At 44.5% G+C, this 18,069-nt stretch overlaps 1 protein-coding gene across 1 annotated transcript in view; it reads left to right on the forward strand.

Moving 5' to 3' along the window:
* VWA8 (von Willebrand factor A domain containing 8) overlaps nucleotides 1–18,069 on the forward strand; it is a 1,423,713-nt gene that overhangs the window by 858,337 nt on the left and 547,307 nt on the right. The window contains exons 31-33 of the mRNA XM_069205432.1: nucleotides 2,275–2,339; nucleotides 3,636–3,761; nucleotides 14,809–14,918. Coding sequence (XP_069061533.1) covers nucleotides 2,275–2,339; nucleotides 3,636–3,761; nucleotides 14,809–14,918 — 301 coding nt within the window. The remainder of the gene's footprint in view (nucleotides 1–2,274; nucleotides 2,340–3,635; nucleotides 3,762–14,808; nucleotides 14,919–18,069) is intronic.

Here is an 18,069-nt window from a genome sequence, read left to right on the forward strand (position 1 = left end):
TAGGTGTGGCTAACACGTTTGCTTTGATGGTAGATGGAGGCTTTGAAGCCTCTCCGTAATAGAAAAAATCAAACATCCCTCTTTGAAGTGTAGTATTCGTTCCCCAACAGAAAGGTGGTCATTATGTGGGGATAACAGGTTGAACCGCTTAATAATTCCTAAAATTACAGGTTTTGTGAATTATTTTTTTCCAACTCCCTGGATCAAAGTATGGGTGCAAAAAATCTAAGTAGCTTGGAAAATATACTTCCTGCCACACGTACAATACACATTTGCCATAGCAGACTGGTTGGTAGACATGCAGTGTAATAGCATGGGTTTGGGTCTCAGGTTAATGAAAGTGCTTGAACGCTAGGGCACGTGCAGGGAGTGCAGCCTTCTGTTGAATTGTTTATTCTAGGAGCATAGCTCATCCTTACAGAAAAGACTACAGTAAGTCAACGAATGTCACCAACTGCTCCATAGTGCCAGAGCCTTGGCAAATCACAGATGTTGCAGTTGAGCCGGAGTGTACGTGTAGCGACTACAGTCATAGTTAGTATAACAATTTCAATTACATAGAACAAAGACACAACTCTGTGTTTGCTTAAAGTTCTACAGGCAAGCCAGACATGTTGGTTTTGCCACATGCTTGTTCATTTAATAGTTAATTGTAAAGTTTAGTCGGTCTCTAAGAATTTTCTGATTTGTCAGTTGAACTAACAGATGGCTGTTATTGTAAGTTATGTGTATTTATCGAGTGCCTCAATGGAACAACCAAAATCTTAATGAATGGGAGCTTCAGTGTTTAAATATGGAATTTTGAGGTCAAAAGTTACTTTTGAGTTGTTTTCTGAAGACTATTATGTTGAGTTTGTTGCAGGTGATTGGTGCCAGGCTCCACAAAGATGAACCCTGGCAAAAGATGTAGTATAGGAATATGATTTAAAGAGATTCTTGATGGATAGGTTGATTTTAATGCTTCAGAGGTTGATTCTGTCGTCTGATCTGTGCAGGTGGCTTTTCGTTTCCTTCCTGATTAGAAATGTAAAAGTATTTTATACTTTGGCTGGGCAGTGGTGCCAATGTCCTTAGGAAGGCATGTTTGGTCTGGGTGATGAGGCCGAAGTGCTTATGAAGGCTGTGATTTGAGTGTTGTTCTTTGTTAGATTGATCATCCTGCGTACACCGTTGTGTGTTGTTTTCAGAAGTATAGTCCATTACGTCAGTGTATTGGAGCCTATTTTTGTGCTTTCATTGTTCACGAAGACTGATTTTTGTTGGATGGTTTTCTAGCACGACTTGGGGGATTCATGATTGTAAGTTGCTGTAGGCATAGCAGAGTATTATAATGTGGTTTGTTTGTGATTGCACATTGAAAGAAAAGGATAACACAAACTAGGAAAGCCCAAAAGCATATCTACCAGATCACATCACCCCCAAAGTGTGTCAGCCCTGTTCCTTGTGTTATTGCCTGGCAACGTAAAGGCCTTCAAGCTGCTCTAACTCCATGGCAACATCTCACTTACTAAATAGCACTGTTGGTATTAAGGTTACTAGTATTTGAATGTTCTTGATGCATGGTCACCCGGGGACCCCTCCCCCATTGTAGATGGAAGAGGGAGGTTGTACATTGGGCACTAGTGGAGGAATCTGCCCTGCGGGGTGTGGAAAGGAGAGGTCTGCAGCGCCGACCAATTGGAGACGACTGGGCATCCGTCCCGCCAGCCTATGTGGAGATGGCAGAAGGGTGACAAAAAAATACAAAAAAACACCTACAGTTAGTGGACTAAGGACTACTGACAGACGCTGTTAGCCATACACCAGCCGCTGACGGGCTACAGTTACGGTAGGAGACCACACACTGGATGACCCCTGATTGAATGCCCGAGGTTGAGTTGTAGTTTTGAGTTGAATAGTTTATAGACTGACACTGCAGCAGTTAATAGCTCTCCTTCCAGCTACACCTGTCCAGATCTATGGACTCTAAGATGGCAGTGTACTATAAAATCTGTGAAACCTCACGGAGAATGATCACACACTTATCTGCAATTATGTTCGCTGCAGCTCGGCAGATGTACTAGTTCAGTTGCCAAAGGATAAATGCTTCCATGTGCTTGTAATGTACGGCATAAGCTGATGGGAAAATCTACAAATGTCAATAAACAAAGTTAAAAAAAAAAGAATGGTCTACGTAAAGCATAGTGAGTTTTCCACTATGTAACTATGTCTGATAATATGCAGTCTGTAAACTTATTTGCATTTATTTTAAATATATTTCACATTTTTGTGTAGGATATTCACAGAATGTGCCGGGAATTCTCACACAAAAATTGGCTGGTGTTTTACAAAGAAAATGGGTAAGCTCAAGATATCTATGCTTTTTATTTGTGGAATTGTTTAAACTTTTCGGCAAGGTCTGTAAGTGTGCCTGTACATATCCATGTGTATGTCACCTCTAAAAACGTACATATCTACGTAGCGATGGTAAATAAAGACCGACTAACAAAGTGTGTGGCTTCACAACAGATCATGGTGCAAATTATATATGATAGAGCGCCACTCTTATGTTTGCCAGGTACTGCAGTGTGCCCGAGTGCTATGTAGATAAACTGGTGCATTTACATTATCAGGCACTAAAAAGTCTCAATGCCACTTGGTCTTTGCATTTGGCTTTCTTTTAAATAACAGATCCCATATGATCCATTTTTTTGGAACCCAGGATTTAATAGCAAAAGCTATTGCCTTCTGTTCACGCAGAAGCTGTTTTCAAGATTATGCAGTAGAAGCCCCCTAAATTCTTGTCACATATTTCCTTAATCTCTCAATTGGAGGTAAAACTGGTGAAAAGAATATTTTTGCTGAAATTATGTGCTGTTTTACCTAATTTATCCTTTCCTGTGCGAGAATAAGAAGTAAACAGTCTTTAGCTTGTTTTGTTGTTTCTCTGATGTAATGTGGTACTTCCACATTTTCGAAAACTACTCTATGTTACAGGGATGCGAAAAATGTGCAGTTTTTATGTTACCAGACACATATTTGGTTTTTCACCTCCTGACAATGGCGGATTGGTAGTAATTCCCTTGAGACCCATTTCTAGTTGCTTTCCCTTAACCAAGTTGTCTGATTTTGTAGACCACTAAGAAGAAGACAACGGGGAAAGAACAAAAGGTGGAATGCCTCGATTAATTTCCAGGCACTTCGTGGTCACATTCAAGCCCATCTTGTTTGCTCTCTGTACCACAAAAGATAGTACCAACCATATCAGTCGGTACACACTCCGAAAGAGAGAGGGCACCCGAACTGCTAGTTCACACCCTACCTATAGCAAGGCCAAGACACCACAAACATGTTTCATAATTTTTGGTTTTATCAGCGAAGTTGCTATGCAACTGATTTTCAGAGAAATATTTTGTTGAATTAAAAATATATGTTCTGTGGAAAAAAAGAGTATTTGCAGTTGTGTTCTAAAGTTTTGAATTCTAGCTTGAGTGCTTTATAGCTTTATTTCACTTTGTGTACCTCAGAAATGCATTGTTAGCAGCTGAATGTGTATCACAACCGTAGCATGCAACCCCAATGATTGTGCAGTACTAAGTACACACACTCAAACATTATATTTTTCGCCTTTTTGCTCATCTTTTTAACTTTTACAGAAACCAACTCAGCGTGCTGGATGTTTTAGAAGGCTGTGCTCACAGCATCTCCTTGCCTATCAACCTCACGTCTGTTTTCCTTGTGGCAGAAGACCGCTGGCTTCTTGTAGAAAGCAAGACAAATCAGTATGTTAAACATGTTTGTGTTAATATGTGTAAACATTCCATTGCCGTGGCCTTTTTGTGTTAATGCACATTTATGGAAAAGATGTATATTCCTCTGTGTGCATTGCCTCATACACCTATGCCTGTCTTACTATCTTTTCATGAATTTTCCCTCCAGGTCTCACCTCATTCATGAGATTCTTCTTCCCAGGAACTCTCTCCTCATACATATACGCTGTTGTCGTAGAAAGTGTTTTAACACTTATAATTGTGTAGATGTGGCACTTTTTTCTTCCTGGTAATTTAACATTATTATATATACTGTTCTTATGCTTACAGCCAGGCGATCACTTTTGATTAGACTTTGCATTCATTACTCACTTTACCAGTGTAAGGAGCTATCTGTATAATTAATGTATTTTGCTCAGCGTGAATTTAATCGTTTCAAGGTGCCTACAAGAACTTTGTGATAAGGTTTTTAATGGCTTTGTGGAGCTGTACCACCCTGAGCTTGTTCGTTTCTGTGCAGTTTTCCGCTCACAGCTCACTGAGGGTTCTCTTGCATACCGTCTGTGAGGCACCATAGCTGGGCTTTGATACTGAGGCCACCGTCCCGTCAACCCTAGGTCTGTGAGCACCAGCACTCTTGACAATGTTATCAGTGGTGGAGAACAAGCTTTTTTACCTGTGTATGTACGGACTATTGACCTAGCAGCTCCTTCATTAAAGTTCTGCGTGGCCTTCTTTACTGGTGTCCTTTTGCCTCCATTATGGTTGGAAGATGTTTGGAATTCAACTATTTAAATGTTTTGTGGATGTGGGTGCATGTGTGTTGGCTCATGTGTTCCCTGATGGGTGAATGGTGTAGCCCACTGATCTCCATGTGCATATGTACATCCACCTGGTGAACTGCTTTGTGCAAGTCTGCTCTGGAACAGGAAACTGGCACTTGAACAATGGCCTGTCTCCCTCTCCAAACCCATGTGTCTCTTGGTGGGAAGATGTTGCAGACCAGCCCTTTGAATTAGCTGAGGGTTCCCTACTAAGATGAAACCAACCCATACCTTTATCCATATATATGAGTAATTAAAAACTAACTGGCAGTGTAAAACGTCTTAAGATGTAATGGTACTACCAGTGTAGTCATTCATAATGTTGTGCCCTTATGTAATGACTTCCAGCTCTGTATATCATGAATTAATGACATTCAGCTGTTACTACAAAGTCTGACCCTCATAATCAACTCTAGTGAGAAAGGCAACTAACATAGAGAGCTGATTTCTTCCAAAATCTATTCAAGTTGTAAATGAATAAAAATGAACTATTTCAAATATTTGTTTATTTTTTTTATATATCTGTTTTATTATTTCAAACACATATATTCAATTACATAATACACGAGTCAAAGATCAGTAACCGGAAATTGGGTCTGAACATTCCATCATCCAAGGGTTAGTAAGTCATTTGTTTTCTTTTGGTGTAACACAGGTATATTTATCGAAGAGTGACAAGCGAAGTCGCAGTCTGACAATACCATCTATTTAAACGTATTCGATGTTGGTTGCAGGCTGAGTCTCAAGTAGCCAGACAGATAACAGTTTTATTAACATTATATAACAGTCATTACTGCCATACCTCCCCATTCATGGCGGGCGTTCATAGTTTTTGGTTTCCAACTGTGTAACAAGCGTATCCCAAACATCATAACCTGTGTGTGTCTGCCCTCCATCTTGCAGAACTCACAACACTCGTAGTTCCGCACGTACCCACCGCAGTGTTATGACTCATAATTGGTGCATTTCTGGTGCCCTTGGTGCCTTCCAATTCACAGCAATCAATCGCTTGAACATAATAAATGCCAGGTCGGCGAACCTGTGAATATGTATGTCCTGTTTAATTCTGGTTCTAATCCCCAGCAAACAAGATCTCGGTTCTATTGAGAACACATGCTTCGTGATGTCAGTAACTACTGCCACTACCTCGTGCCAGAATTTCTGAAGGGGCCCACAATCCCACACCATGGGATAGAAGTGGGCAGTGTGTGACCCACACCAGGGGCCATGTCGGATTGGCCGCAGGGTACATGCGGTGAATACGGGATGGGGACAGGTACGTTTGATGTGCAAAATTAAATTGGGTATATCGGAACCTAGGGTTTCGCGATACCCGCTGCACTTGTTGGAGGGTCACCAACCATGTCTCGGAGGTCAAAGGCAGGGGGAACTGTATTCCATCTCTGTCTTGCCACTTCGAGTCCATTACCGTCTACATCCATTAGGGCTTTATACAAATTTATCACTTTTGATAGGCCATCATCAGTAAGCATGAAGTGTAATGTGGGAGATGGCACAGGTTCCCTATCTCCCCCGCCCATGCTGTTTTAATCAGGTGACGTATGGTACAGTACGATATAAACTGTCCTGCTCCCACCGAGGCGAGGTCCCTAATAGCCGTAAATGACATCAGTATACCATCATCAAAGCAGTCCCCCACTGTCTCTATCCCTGCCTCCACCCATATTGTTAGGAGGTGTGTTTTGAGCAATTGCATACCTCCCGGTATCTGATCTAGGGGAATGAGGGGTGAGTATGGGGGACTACTTCTTCCTTTCTGTACATATTTCTTCCAACATGTATGGGCCGCTCTCAACAAGCAGTTGTCGGTGTTATGTTTCACTGTGCAATCTATTAGCCAGGTGTACATGTGGACGTTCTGTAGCTGTGTGTGTATCCATGCTGCTTCTGAGGATTCAGGTCTGCGTATCCAGTGCAATATCCACTGTAGCTGTGCTGCAGCATAGTAATTTTCAAAGTTTGGAGCACCCAACCCCCCCCGCACGCAGTGGCCGCTGCAAGTTAGGAAGCGCCACTCGGGGGCTACCGTTCCCCCATATAAGTCCTAACAATAGTCCGTTCAGTTCGCGGAAGAAGCTGCTATGTAGAACTATGCGCAAAGCAGCAAAGTAATAAAGGAGTTGCGGGAGCACCAGCATTTTTGCTATTGCCACCCTACCCACAGGGGATATAGGGGAAGTGAACACCAGAACCAGAGTGAGCCCTTCATAGAGCACAGCGCACCGCCCAAATTACCATCTCTCAAGTCGTCAAGTCTATGGTAGATCTGCACTCCCAGGTATTTGAATGTGACGAAACACCACTTCAACCTTCCCGCAGGGAGTTGCTCCCTCATTTCTGTAGGCAGGTCAACCAGAGGAAATAAGCAGGACTTAGACCAATTAACTCTCAGTCCCGAGATCTCTCCATACTCGTCTAGTAGTGACATCACCGTGGGCAGTGTGGTCCAACCCCTTCTAGGTAAATCAGCGCATCATCCGCATACAAGGAGATTATATGGTGCTTCCCCATTCGGTAAATCCCCCCATTGCTCGGCTAGTGTGCGCAACTGAGTCGCAAGTGGCTCCATTGCGATGGCAAACAACAAAGGTGATAGAGGGCACCCCTGCCTGGTCCCCCGACCAATGGGAAAGCTGTCCGATATCACTCCTCCCATTTTAACCCTAGCTGTAGGGTCAGCATATAATGTCTGTACCCATCGTACAAAACCCTGGCCAAACCCCATGCGGTGCAAGGTGGCAAACAAGAAATCCAAGTCTAGCGTACCAAACGCCTTCTCTATATCCAAAGACACTGCTACATTACCATATGTATCTGTGGGAGTATCTCCAATGATGACCAATAATCTGCGGATATTAAAAAACGTATTACGCCTTGGTTTAAAACCATTTTGATCTTCATGTATCAGATCGTGTATTACGGGGGCGAGTCTGTTTGCCAGCACCTTGCCCAGAATTCTGCAATCTAAACTAAGGAGAGATAACGACCTATAGGATCTCACGTCTGTGGGGTCACGACCGGGTTTGGGGAGCACCACCACTAGTGCCTCTCTCTGTGACCGTGGGAGTTAATCATTTGTCCACGCCTCCTCAAACACCAATAACAGTTGCTGCAATAGGTGTTGTGCATACGTGGCATAGTACTCTATTGGCAACCCGTCCATCCCCTGTGTCTTATTGCGAGCTATTTGTTTTATGGCTACTCCTATTTCCTCTATTTGGAGGGGTTCATCCAGCGCTGCCATATTTGTTGCCGATAACCGCAGGAGGGGGCCCCCACCCAGGAAAGCCTCCAGTTGCCTAGTATCGCAGTTCACTTGCCTGGGATATAATGTCATATAGTAGTCCTGGAAGGCATTGTTAATTGCCTCCTGCAAGGTGACCAGAGTTCCATCATTCAGATGTATAGCCCCAATCGGGGTGTGTTGTTGGTCCTCTCGCAGTAGCCGTGCCAGCAGTCTCCCCGAGCGGTCACCCACCGCTTTCAATCGCATGAGATGATAGTTATAATCATGATGTCGGAGATGTTGATTCGCCTCTTCATATAGCACTCGCTTATCATGAAGAGATTCGGGCGATGCCCTATTTTGTGCGACTGCTACTTCCAGCACCCGCAATTCCTTTTCCAGAGTGGCAACCTCAATGTGCAGCAAGCGGTGCGCCCCCCAGGAGGCCGAAAGGCAATGTCCCCTCACCACTACTTTATGTGTGTCCCATTCCGTAGCCCTCGAGTCTGTGGAGCCACTATTTAAGTCCCAATACTGTTTACACAGGTATTTAATTCCTCTCTAAAAGGTTGGTCCAGCAGCGCCTCTCTCTGCAATCGCCATGTGGGTATTGTGGTGCGCTTTCGTCCCCATTTTACGGTCAGCAGCAACGGGGAGTGATCGGACAGGGTCCGTGCTAAATACTCTGATTCTTCAATTAAGGAGCACACATTTGGAGTTCCCCATAGCAGGTCTATTATAGTGTGTATTTTGTGTATCACGGAGTAAAAGGAGTACTCTCTATGTGTCGGATGATTCATGCGCCACATATCATGTACTCCCAAGTCATCGGCCCAAACCGTCGGCAGGTTAGAGTTGCGCCTGCTTGCTACACCTTGTAGGGGTAATATCGAATGGTCCTTCAGTACATTTGGAACACAGTTAAAGCTCCCCCACCAAGATGGCAGGGGCATCAGGGTTCATCAACAAGGCAGGGGTCAGTATATGGAGGAATTCGTTGAGCGCGCTATTAGGGGCGTAAACCCCTACTATAGTTAATGGTCTACTGTCAAGTTGCCCTTCCAACACCATGTATCTGCCCTCTTCATCTACCTTATATGTGCTCAGTACGTATGGCACACCAGGCGCTGTCCACATAAGCACTCCTCTCGCATATGCCGAGAAAGATGTGCCATAAACCTGTCCTTGCCAACATTTCCGTATAGCCTGCAGATCACTACTCAACAAGTGTGTTTCCTGCAATATGGCAAAGTGTACTCCCTGTCGCTTGAGATAAGTGTATATGCGACGTCTCTTACCCAGCGCAGCCATTTCACGCACATTCCATGTTATGATTCTATATTCCTGCATGATATGTAGTATGTGTGGGCCTACAATCTGGTAAGCCGTTTGCGTGTGTTCACTTCTCCTCGTGTTCGATTCTTAGCGGGGCTATGTATCTATAACCCTGGATAAGGTTTTTATAAAGTGATTGTGTAGACCTGCATCGTTTAAACATATTGAACAAAACCCTACACCCCCCACCTGCACCCAACATCCCCAATAACCATGGTGGTGCGCATGTGCCTCTTTGGGCACCACCAACAATAATATAAAATAAAACACACATTGAGTGCAAAAGTACCATGTCCATTTGGATACCATCAGGGGGAGCGTGATGGTTATCACTTGAGGCCTGTCTCTAGGGCCCTCACTGTAGATTAGAAGATATTTGTGACAGCGCCTCCGACAGCCCCAGCCTCATCTCAGTGAGGATCCTCACCTTCCTGTGGGCCAACAAGGAGGTCTTTGCTAGTGCCTGTGGGCAGAACCATTGCATTGTTGGAGATTTCATCCCAAAAGGAGGTCAGTGTTTTCGTGTCCTTGAGTCTCTTTATCCATATAATCCTATGGTGATTATTCTGACACCTCAAGGGCTTTCCAGATCCCATTGCCAAACTCCGCCAGCTGGGGGAGTTACTTTTCAAGCATCATAACTCATCTGCAGTCCTGGGTGTAATCTCCGGCCCCTTCAGAACATCTGTGATGGTTGAGTCAGATCCACCAGAGTCCGAGTCCGTTGGCTCCTGGGCAGCAGAACGCAGCACGGCGAAGGAATTATGGGTGTGCAGTGTCGTGTCCCTCAGCACCTTTGCTCTCTCTGCAGCTGCCTGTGTCTTCGTGGGTTGCACTTTAGATCTCCTCCTGGGTTTTCTGTGGATTAGTGAGGATAGCCATTCTCCATTTCCACCTTCTTCCTCCGGCGGTTGGGCTATACCTTTGGCATGCATCCACATCCAGGCGTCAGCTGGTGTGGCAAAGACATGAGTGCGATCCTCAGCTATCACCCGGTGCTTGGCGGTGAGAACATCAGGGCATATTTTAGATTGTGTTCACGAAGGCGTTGTTTGATTTTGGCATAGGAGTAGCGCTGGCGTTGCACCTCTGCCGTGAACTCCGGATAGGCTGTTATGGAGGTCCCTTCATGGTGTATCGGGCCTTTGTTGCGAAAGTGCTGTAGTATCGCAGCTCGATCTCTGAAATTGAGGAAACGCGCTATTAATGGGTGGGGTGGTAGTCCTGGAGCCAGTTGCCTGCCCGGGATTCAGTGTGCCCTTTCCACAGAGAAGAACTTTGGCGCCACACCATTCAACACTTCTTTAATGAGCCATTGTTCTAGAAACAGCTCCGTGTTGTGCCCCTCTATTCTCTCTGGAAATCCCAGGAACCGAACATTGTTCCGTCGGGACCTACTTTCAGCATCTTATGCACTTCTCTGTAAGGCTTTCACTTCCATGTCCAGTCTCTGTATTTGCTTCTGCTGGTCTGATATAACAGGGCTCAGAGCGCCCAGGGTGGTTTCTGTTACTCCGACCCTCTCAACCAGACTGCGGTGATCCACTCTGAGCAAATTAAGATCTTGAGAGACCGCGTCTATTCTGTTTTCGAGAGACAGTTTGGTGTCCATGATAGCCTGCAAAATGTTCTCAAATTGGCCCGAGTGTGACTGCAGAGTGCACTCCAGGGTACGCAGATTCAGTGTCTCAGATGGTGCCTCAGTAAGAGTAGTGTGACTAGATCGTTCCTGTGCCTTAGGTGTCTTGGATTTCCCCATCATTCTGCCTGTTCAGGTGTTGGATCTGCAATGTTTGCTGTCTGTGCCCAGTATGTTCCTCCTTCCAACACCGTGGTAGAAGGGCCGCTTAATTTACTGCTACTAAGCAGCTCAACACTCCCTGGTTCGGGTTGCCAGCTGCCTTAAGTCCACCCCAGTTCCTTGTATTGTCACCACTTAAGCAAGCAGTGAGTAGGCACAGGATTGTTTAGTGCAGCGGCATCTTTGTGCAAAGTCTTATGGTTCACTCGCGTACTACTCCCTATTTATAGCCAGAAGGCCCTTCTGTGCTGCGCCGCTTTAGTGCCTCTGATCTCTCCTATTAGTGCATGGTCTCAATCCATGTGCCCCCGCTCCCTCAGCTGGGGGGAGCAACCGGATCTGCTATCGGGGCGTCTTCAAAAATCTTATGGCAATCCCTGCGCCTCACAGGGTGTTGTTCCTATCATGTGCGTCCTCCTTTCCTCGCTGCGCGTGTAAGGTAGCACTTAGCGGTCCACTTACCGCCCAACCATTTGTAGTCTTACTGCTCCAAGCCGATCTCCCTGTATCGCCGCTCCGTGCCGTCCGCTGACAAAGCGCCGCGGCTCACTGGTGGGCCATGCCTAAGTTCACACCGACCAACTTCCAGGCCTCAGCTCCCGGGTAAGGTTGCATCTGGCTCTCTTTTCACCGCGCACGGCCTCTTTTCGTCGCCATGCGCGCAAGGCCGCGTCCAGTGGTCCTCCCACCGCTTAGCCAGACTCACTGCCACTCCGCAGGGCCTCTCCTCCTGTGATGCCGCTCTGTGCGGCCCGTTGACAGAGCGGCGGGGCCCATCGGTGCACCACGCCTGGACTCGTGCCTTTCAGTTTCCAGACCTCAGTTCCAGGGGGAAGGGCTCCCACGGTCTGGCGGGCCCGGGCACCACCTCGAGCAACTCTCACGGCCCCGCTCACTCCCAGCACCACCAGGCCGTCTCTGCCACTGTTTTTCAGTGCGTGGCTGGTGCTGCGGGGGCGCCGGTCAGGATAATTATGGGGGCCAGGAGCGGAACGCGATTTCAGGTGCCCGCCATGGCCGCCATCTTGACCACGTCCCCCCGAAATATTTCAAATATGAGCACAAAAGCTTTTATGAAAACGCACACCTTGTCCTAGACACTAGTTTATCAGTCATGTATTCACATAAAGGGTGCAACATTTTGTTTAGCTGTTTTGCCAGGTGACTCTGCACTTTATTTTGCTAATCTGCATTGCTCAAAGCCGCTGGCTGATGATTCTCACCACTTACCAAAATCCAATTTATTTGGGAGGCTGTGCTGTCTACCTTGAGTTGATGAACACAGACCTGCATCTATTAAGCTTATTTGCACATTTTAAGCTGGTATTGGTTGCTGTTCCTCACTGTCCAAAATCGCCGACCCTGATGTGTTCGTAATGACATGAAAGCTACCATGAAATTTTGTGGTGTTTTCTCTTTATTATATACCTAATTTTAAGTTATGCGTATTGCTTTCACACTTGCATATTTGAAACATATAAATTGTATGAAAGTTCTACAGCATTTTTATGCTCTTCTTTAATTGCTATTTATTAATGGCATTGTACTGTTTGAAGATTTGCTATGATTTTAAAAACTCTCGCAATAAAAGTTATTCCCTCATTTCCACAAATATAGGCATGGGATTGTGCACAGTCACATTTCTCTTGTTAGAAACATTAGGCTAAATGCAGCTGTGGACTTTAAGCTTTTTTGAGTGACACTAGGCACCACCATTTCCTGGCCCTCCAAAGATGAAAACCTGTTCCTATTGCTCCAAAAATGTTCGAAGTCATAAGGGCACCAGACCTTGAGTACAGGTTCAGAACTGCTTTGCACATAATTGCTTCAGGTCCACAGCACAATGTCCAGTTACAAGTGGCATCAAGGTTTCCTTTCAGCAGTTGCTTCAAGCCCCTCTTTCACCAGGGCCTTCTCCACTCACCAGGCAAAGTGCAGAGGTTACCAGTCGGCAGGCTAAAGACATTTCTTTGCAAGGTCCCACTGGCCTTTGGCTTCTGTTTCTGTCAGCAGGGACATATCTTCCGGGATGCCCTTTGGGGGGTGTTACACCACTTTAATAATGTATTTTCTGGTGAATAGTTGGGTACAGGTGCTTTCAGTCGGGTATGGTGAGGTGTCTGTCGGATTTCACCTGGGATTATTGTATGTACACACTGACAAAAACGCACACACACTCTCATATCTGTTTTGAAAGTCCTAAAAATGTTGATCATTTTACAAAATATTGTGTTTCTCTCATTTAGTACTCATACCAATATACATTTCTCTCCCTTTCCGCTACCTCTTAAGCCTTTCTCATGCACCCTGCTTGTCGTATCATGTGCCAGCATGATTGTCAGAAAATCTGAAGCTCGCACCCCCCATCCTACTGACCAAGTTACAACCTGGTCTGTGAGACACAGCTTCTTCTGTCTACTGGCCCTTCTGCACTTTCCATCGATAAGAGGGAAATTCCACTGGCAAGTAGGTGCCATTTTACAAGACTTTGGCCCCTGGTGGTATTTGAAGCAGCTTTCTAGTTCCAAAGATAGGAGATAGAATTGGACACCCAATTCCCAGGTCTGTGATATATCAGGCAGAAAGGAACTCTTAGAGGCCTTTCTACTTCTGCACCATGCAGCTCTTTGAGAGTGATCATGATAGGATTTTGTTTAAAGTTGTTAACCTTGAGCAAGTCAAGATAAAGACCTTGCAGTTCCCTTTTGTGATATTTTCATCAAAGTGGCTCAGTTCCTGTTTTTGAAATCCGTTTTTGTACAGCAATTATGTCAGAGTCCTTTTTACTACAGAAGACCAAGATGTCAAGAGCCCTGCTCTTTTGTGTCCCACCCCCTTCTTTCTCCAGACTCCTCCAAAGGCCAGCTCTGTTCTTTCTCCCATAGATAAAATAATACCTCTACCCCTTCAGATTCCAGTTTCACCTTTCCCATTCTTTAAGGGAGTCCATCTGTGTGAGGATGTTTGCTGTGCACAGAGACCAAGGAATCAATTATGAATCAGAAGGAGTGTATTCCTTGTTGGGATCCCGCCCAGCATTATCCCCTGTGTTGACCTAGACTAGGCCACACAAGAAAGTCTGCTGGACATCCAACACCCTTCCAACCCCCACATGTTTCCCTTCCTTGTGACCTGCATTGTCCCATCTCCTATTTGCCACCTGCTAAGAGCAGGAACCAATAAGTACCCAGAGTCAGAGATAACTACTTGAAAAAGGACCCAGTAAAATTTACCAGTGCAAGGAAGGAATTATTGGCTGGAATCGCTAATTCCAACCTCATGTAATTCCAGCCTTACATCACTGTGCAACTCGTAATCAGACCCCCAAGTGTTATAGTTTGTTTTGACAGGGAATTGTGACGTGGTTGGAGAGGGGATGTCAAATTTCCCTCCATTCTTGCACACTTTGAAATCAGGCATTTGACTCCTGTAGCCCCAGGAAAATGGAGGGTTGAAATAGGACATTTAGGTGAACAACCTGGCATTCAGCCAGGGAAGTTAGATTAGCCCTTTGCTAGCACTTCTGCTAAACTCCCGGCTAGCAATATGACAACATAGAAAACACACACTAGGGTAGGTTAAATCATTAAAATCTAATATTTAAATCCTTTGACTTTGTCACTCTTATTTACCTACATACTGCCATTATCAAATCTGTTGAATTTTCCCAAACATTGAAAAAACCTATGGGGCGGGCTTAAGGTTTAGGGAGCACAGGAAAAATATCTATTTTCGATTGTGCTTCTTGGAATATACATCAATCAAACAATGTGTAATATTATTTGTCAATGTAGAAAAAATGAAAATTTGTTTAATCTGTTTTAATATCCTTTTTTTCTTTACCACTTTCAGAAAATTTCTTTTAACTAAGCCATTAAATATGAGCATGGAAAATGCTGGAGTGTGCCAACTGCATGCACTCAATGAAGAACCCAACAGCACTGGATTTGGTGTAACAGCAGGTACATTCCATCTCTTCACCTCTCCTTACTGCTCCAGTATCCTAAAACCACTGGATTCCGTCGACCAAGTGGTGCTCAATGGAATTACATGAGTTCTTGTGCAGAGATTTTATTAAATAAATATCCAAATATTTCTGTTTGCACAAGGAACTAGAAAATTCGGAACATTCTGTCCCACTAAAATACTGAAGCCTTTTGTCCTACAGATTCCTTTATTTTGATTGACCTTCCCAGACCAGTTTTAAAGTTATCACAAGATCGTGTGTTTTTCTGCAGGTGTTTGTTATACAGTTATACCACAGAGGAACCAAAGATTGTCCTGCGATTGCTGATAATCAGCACCCATGAGACATGTGTGGTTTGTGTGTTTATATATATTTTGAAATTTTACGTAGAAAGGTTACTACAGATTGCAGGGATGATGCCATATTTAGGATGACACACATTTTTTGTTTCTTGCTGTCAGTAACCTTCCTTGGATGCCTGAGCGCAATGTAAAGCAGGTGCAGAGAGAGACATACTTCTCTGTTTTCCAAACGTACTTCTGAGGACTTCCAAAGTATTGAACCACTGAGCAAATAGAGTAAAACAAAGCAGACATTTTAATGCTTGGCAAGCACCGTGTTAGGCAAGGCAAATAATCCAGTAGGTAAAAGCGGGCATATTGGAAGTCTGCCTAGGGAGTCAGTGCCTTCACTTGGGCCACCTAACCAAAGAATCAGACTGCTTTCTACAATGAGTTATCACAGATTTTGTTCGTTCCACCTTGGAGGGAGATAACTAAAGACTCCTCGTCCCATTCCGTAATCTCACACTTGCCATCTCTGTCCAGTCACACCTGGACATTTAAAAAGCTTTCACAAAGGAGACTTCACAATTTCACAATGTGTATTTTGTGACACTGGTGATAAAGCACGATCCCCATGATGTACAAAATCACATACTGACTTGAAATCTTCTCACATGTCTGGGGTTCCTTCCTTGTCGACCAGGGTGTTGACGAAGACATTGGTTATTAGCCCATGAGCAGCAATCAGCTGTTGAAAACTGTATGTATGCCTTGCTGTGGCCCTACAATCTATTGTCAATCTATATCTCCTGACTCATGCCCTGTCCACCTCCAGCATGACTGGATGATTTTGGATGATCTGTTGGTATCTAGTGCATTGCCTGGTGTGTCATTGTCTCTGCCCACAGGCACCCTTTATATATGTTCCATGCCCATGTCCTTGGTTGCTGAATCTGGTCTTGGCTGACTCAGACTCTTCCTTACATTCCCCTGCGTACTCTTGTCTGTTGCCTTATAATGGATAGACTTATTCCCCCCTGCTTGGGATCTACCTCTCCTTTCTTGAATGTTATACATTGTGACTGGGGATTTTCTCCCTTAACTGTACCTTTCTGCCATCTGATTGTCACCATGTTGTGCGGGGTGGTCTTGAAGGGTCTGTGGTGACCTTTCCCAGTAATTGACATCTGTCGATGAATAGTGGATGTCTCCCCACACCTTCCTTCCTTCCCCCATTGTCGCCTCACCCTCTACCTGTCCTAGAGCTGACTCAAGGCCACAGTCCCACACCTGCTCCTGCCTGGTGTACTTTCAATGGTTGGTTTACACCCTGATTCTATTATAATTTCTCTCTATTGCTTGTCCATCCTGCATCCTTCATGTTCTCCTTGGTCCCTGGTTTTACTGTAAACTGATGCAGTTCTTCCTTGCTGGTTATTGCTTGTTCACTGTATTACTGAGAGGCTAAGACCCCCATAGATAAAGGCATTGTAGGAAATGTTATTATGTAAGACGCATTTGCTGTTGAGAACATCCTTAGGCTTTACTTTCAAACGTCACCATGGGCATCTGTTGCCTTCCTCCAGACAGCTTATCTTTGTTGTATTGTATTGTAAATTCCATGCCTAGCAATACTTCTTTTAACTCTAATGCACACAACCTATAAATGCTTCTTTGCTTTCTGCTGCATGACCTGTATGTTGTATGGTCTTAAACATAAAATCCACCATCCACAGGCTCTTTGGGGCCACAGACACTGTTTACAGTGCAGCCATCTTGAAGTATCCACTGCCGAAGTTCTTGACCTTGCTGGAAATGTATCAAAAGACTTGAAGTAAAAGAAAAATACACACGCCATTTGAATCTTGCTGTCAGCACCGAAGTAGAATTGGACGCACATTAAAGCAAATATTGCTGGTGGTGTAATCACACTCACTCACAAATCTCTTAGAGAAGTAAAGAGCATCAACACTCTAAGAATGCTCCTATCTTCACAAATCTATTATGGGGACTGTTTGCTTTAATACCTCTACATGCAGACTTAAAAGGGCTTCAAAACGCTTACATGACTGTACAAAGGATACAGATCAAAATTAAACCACAGAGTCATCGTTAAATTATAAATAACTTGCAAAGTAAATAACATTTCGGCATTTAGAAATGAATATTGTCCACAGTGTAGTTCTTAATGACTGTCACTCTAGGCTAAACTCTTTCTTTCTTTGCAAAAGGCAGGCAAGCAGCCTGTAGGATCTGTTGTATTCTGTTTTGAAGTACTCTTCTCTCTAGGACTTTAGGGGGCACTCTTGTTTGTGCAGCTAGAACTGAGGCAGAATTTATCTTCCGCTGGCTGTGTTATACAAAGCAGCTATATGAGCTACTCCTGATGCTTTTTGTACACAAATTGCATGTCAGTTTAACTCTAGTATTACAGACATGCTCACTGTAGTGCAACTACTTTCCATGATCTGTTTGGCTAATCACTATTTGCCTATTCTGTGATTGCTATCCCCCCCATAATTATGTTTTCCTGGAATGCTTAGATGTCCTATTATTCTGGTGGAAGTGGGCAAAAATGACGGTGGTAGCACAAACTACTTTTTTTGTAGTGATATATGTACAACTAGTCCATGAACTTCCTTTACACATGAAAGTCCTCACTTTGTGTCGATAGGTGTATCATCCTGCCGCTGATGTTTTCTGGTTTATGTATGTTGGCTGCACTCTGCAAAAGGATCTGCTGGACTAGCAGTGCACCCAAGTGTCTCTCCAACCCACAGTGGAGGATTGCTACTCCCCCATATTAGCTGTGGTGAGGCTGACGGTTGGTGAATGGTGATTGTTAATGCCGTGGCAAGGCCT

The sequence above is a fragment of the Pleurodeles waltl genome, chromosome 8, assembly GCF_031143425.1.
Source record: "Pleurodeles waltl isolate 20211129_DDA chromosome 8, aPleWal1.hap1.20221129, whole genome shotgun sequence".
In the NCBI taxonomy this organism is placed as follows: domain Eukaryota; kingdom Metazoa; phylum Chordata; class Amphibia; order Caudata; family Salamandridae; genus Pleurodeles; species Pleurodeles waltl.